Source organism: Patiria miniata, unplaced genomic scaffold (genome assembly GCF_015706575.1).
Source record: "Patiria miniata isolate m_02_andy unplaced genomic scaffold, ASM1570657v1 HiC_scaffold_7, whole genome shotgun sequence".
Lineage (NCBI taxonomy): Eukaryota > Metazoa > Echinodermata > Asteroidea > Valvatida > Asterinidae > Patiria > Patiria miniata.
In genome coordinates this window covers 1,732,023-1,735,666 of record NW_024037074.1, presented here as the reverse complement: position 1 = coordinate 1,735,666, position 3,644 = coordinate 1,732,023, and the positions used below count along the sequence as shown (strand labels likewise).

The 3,644-nt window shown below is 39.7% G+C and overlaps 1 protein-coding gene across 1 annotated transcript; it reads left to right on the top strand.

Annotated features, from left to right (window-relative positions):
* The first annotated feature begins 273 nt into the window (after nt 1–273).
* On the top strand, nt 274–2,351 carry LOC119718760. The gene is made up of 3 exons (XM_038188168.1): nt 274–545; nt 1,611–1,786; nt 2,059–2,351. Exons 1-3 carry the CDS (start codon nt 435–437, stop codon nt 2,171–2,173), a joined length of 402 nt encoding a protein of 133 aa, XP_038044096.1. The 5' UTR covers nt 274–434; the 3' UTR covers nt 2,174–2,351.
* Nucleotides 2,352–3,644: the final 1,293 nt, after the last annotated feature.

Here is a 3,644-nt window from a genome sequence, read left to right as displayed (position 1 = left end):
GAAAACGAGGCTAGTTGCGCCAAGTGTAGGGCCTATTATCTACAACCACGAACGGGAAGAATTCGGGGTGTTGGGGTGTATGCCATCCGTATTCGTGCGCATGCAGATCGCATCCTATAACGCGCGCTTATAAAGTAAACATAACTACACGTGTACTAATTACATGTAGATATTAATAACATCTTCAATAAAATGCGTGTACACAAAAACGTCATTGCTGCATGCACAAGCACCCTTCAATGATACCCTTACAAAATTCAGTTACACGTGGCATTCAATATGGTTGTTGCCAATATCAAGCTTTTTTTTAAGCTTTTAAATATCACGCGACGTGGACATTATTACTTCCACGATTTTTGTTGATTAATGACAGTATCAAGTGAAACTCCATCCCGAGTAGACGAGGATTTTGTTGGTCCGGCGTAAATGTCAAAATGCCGCTACTGAAATTTATCACCAACGTACCGGAGAGTCACATGGCGTGCGACCTGGAGTTAAAATTGTCCAGTAAACTAAAGGAATGCATCAGTCAATGGAAAGAGCAGGTAAATTCACTGACACATTATTCAGAGAGGGTATCGTGGTTTTTTCAGTTGTGATAAAATTGTAATTCCTTTGTGAATATGTTTCCATTTTACCATTCTATGGTAAGCTGGTGGGTGATTTCTTGTTTTGTTTCGATAATGCAACATCCATTGTCGATGATATTTCCACATCAAAAGAGTTACAATAACAAACATTCACACGAAACACAGCATTTTCCAAACTGTGTATCGTATGGCGTAATAGCCCTGGCTACAAAAATATACATCAATTTGGTGGCTTCCGCCTTCCGAACCCTAACCGAACAAAAAGAAAAGACCCAAGTACGATCAGAATACAGAAACGATTTCAACTTACAAGTATATGTAGTATGAAGCTCGGTGGGATGATGTTGCTGATCACATATCGTCTTGAAATGCATCTCTTAATTTACTTTGACGTGAAATGCACATCGAAATAACGCCACAAATATGGTGATATATAATCGGGAACTTTTTTCAGAGCCACTCCCATGCTAGCATCTTTTAGCCAATCTCACTAGTTGTACTTGAACTATACTTCTTACTTTTATATCTCAATATATCGCTTAAATATTTTGTCTTTGTCCACACACACAAAATCCTCGCCACTTCCGATATTAGAGGAGTGATACCGAAACTATGATAACAAATATTATGATAACAAATGATATTATTGTTTTCCGAGATGTACATTTTTCCTTATCATTAAGAAACAAAGAATAATTAGAACTATATTTTGGATGCTCAGTGTGGTATATTATGGTTTTACCATTTGTCTAGGGTGAAGTAAATGTTCTAAAAAACCAGGTTTGAAAGAGAATCGACGATGTATTGTGGTAAAAAATGGCAAGTAAACTAAATTTACTTCAAAACATCAGCATTCTATAGTTACTAAAGATTACATCTTTCTTACATATTACATGTGCACCTATAGCTAGCTACACTTTAAATTAAAATTGGCTCTATAACCAAGACTGATTTAATGACAGAAATGTATTAATTGGCATGTAGAGATTTTTTCTACCTCGATTTCTCACATTCTTACAGTATTTCACCGTATGGCTGTTGCCCGGGCAACGCATCATTAGAGGCAGAGACAACTCGCCCAATGCAATCATAGAGATCTATTGTTGTGCAGCTTTCTACGACGCAGAGATAAACCGGAAGATAACGCGTCTGCTGATTGAGTTTGGCAGTAATGAGCTGGGCATCCAACAAGACAGGTATGTGGCTCATAAGGAAAGACACAACCTGCCTGCCGCATAAAAAGCTGTTCTCCACAAATCAAAGAAACAGAAGCCCATTTACATTATTTGGACGGCAAGGAAAATGAGGGGACGGGTTGTTATCAAAGCCAATGTTTGCGTTCAACGTCGCGCGCACTTCCCAGAAATTGCGTCGGGTCCCTTTCATGTCATTCCGTCCACCTCTGTGGTTGCTAACGAAGATGACATTTATAACCAGATGTATCTTTGATTTTGTCTTTCGCATGCAGGATGTCCGTTTTATTGTATCGGCCCAGGACAGATTGTGTCGGATTGGCAAACGGTACACTCGTCTCTGATCTGGTTTCTGAGCAGAGCTCTCAAACTCTACCAACGTGGGAATAAGACTTCAAAACCAGCCCCCCCCCCAAAAAAAAAAATTGTTACCTCCGCCAAGGAGGTTATGTTTTCATCGGCGTTTGTTGGTTGGTTGGTCGGTCTGTCTATGAACACGATCACTCCAAAAGTTATGGACGGATTTGCATGAAACTTCTTTTAGGGGTGGTCCTTGGTACAAGTACAAATGGATTAGATTTTGGAAGTGATCCGGATCTGGGTTTGGATCCAGGTTTTGTTTTAAAGGATTCTTCACCATTATGCGAGTATTTCTTTTGGGTGAACTGACAATATGGCGAGGTTAAGTACCTCGCTCGGCCAAGGAGGCTATTTTTTCACCGGCGTTTGTTTGTTTGTTTGTTGGTTGGTTGGTTGGTTTGTCTGTTGATAAGATAACTCAAAAGGTTTTGGACGGATTTAGCCTATAAAAACGTTTTCAGGGGTGTGCCTTGATACAAGTACAAAAATCTGGGTCCGGATCCGGAAGGAATCTTCACAATTTATGCGAGTGTTTTATTTTTGGGTGTACTGACAATATGGCGAGGAATTGTTCAGCCTTGGCGGAGGTTTGCGCTCCGACTCCGAGTGCTTTCTAGTTACTTATGTTTATGACTATACATAATACTTACTGTTTATGGTACCTGCAGATGCAAATGTTTGCATAACCTTTTCCTAATGAAGTTCCTTTGTTCCAGTAACAACTGGCATTCTAGAATTGGAACTTGTCCAGCTGCCAATAAGGAGCGGTATTTTCTTCTTCATAACCATATGTGGAAAATAGTTTATAATGAGTCCTTATCAGTACTGGTGTCGTGTGAAATTAGGACACCATGAATACAGACTCAGTGGTTGTATTGCGCATGCCTTGGTGAAGATAATTAGTACAGTGGCATGTCACGGGTTAGAGACCATATAAAGTAATAGGGACCTGATTTTATAAGAGTCCAAAGTTCATATAACATTGTCTCCAAGCAATATCAGTGGGGGATATAGAATTTTCTTAAGGAGGTGGCTGGAATTTTTAAAGGGTGGGTGTTGGGCGTTAGATGAAGGATTGATGTTGCAGTCAACGTAACAAAGAACTTAAGGCAATGCACCAAGTTTTGCAATATTGAGTAGCCTAGTGACATTTGATGAGGACTCAAGGAAAAATTTTTCTATGGTGTAAAAAATTAACATTGGTCAGTCTGAGCGAAGGGGGGGGGGGGGGGTGGGTTGTTAGCCACCCCAACAAGCCCCTTGGACCAATCCTTGAATAGACTACCTTGTGATCGCATCCAATGAGACGTCTTGAAAAACATTTCACTTATAAATATTTCATTTAAAGAAAAAAGGGAAAGATTTCCATATCTGGACATCGCTCGTCACCCTGTGAACAAACCCTAAAAGGCTGGTCTGAAAATTTCTAAGTGTTTTCTCAGTACCCAAATGTAAATTTTTCAATATTTTCCCTGCTAAATTTGACCTTTTTTTTCGGACA

What these genes read in the sequence shown, in the direction of transcription:
- LOC119718760 (XM_038188168.1), top strand. Translation starts at nt 435, where the DNA reads ATGCCGCTACTGAAATTTATCACCAACGTACCGGAGAGTCACATGGCG. An exon ending in TCAGTCAATGGAAAGAGCAG is followed by an intron (nt 546 to 1,610) that starts GTAAATTCACTG and finishes ACATTCTTACAG; the next exon opens with TATTTCACCGTATGGCTGTT. An exon ending in CTGGGCATCCAACAAGACAG is followed by an intron (nt 1,787 to 2,058) that starts GTATGTGGCTCA and finishes TTTCGCATGCAG; the next exon opens with GATGTCCGTTTTATTGTATC.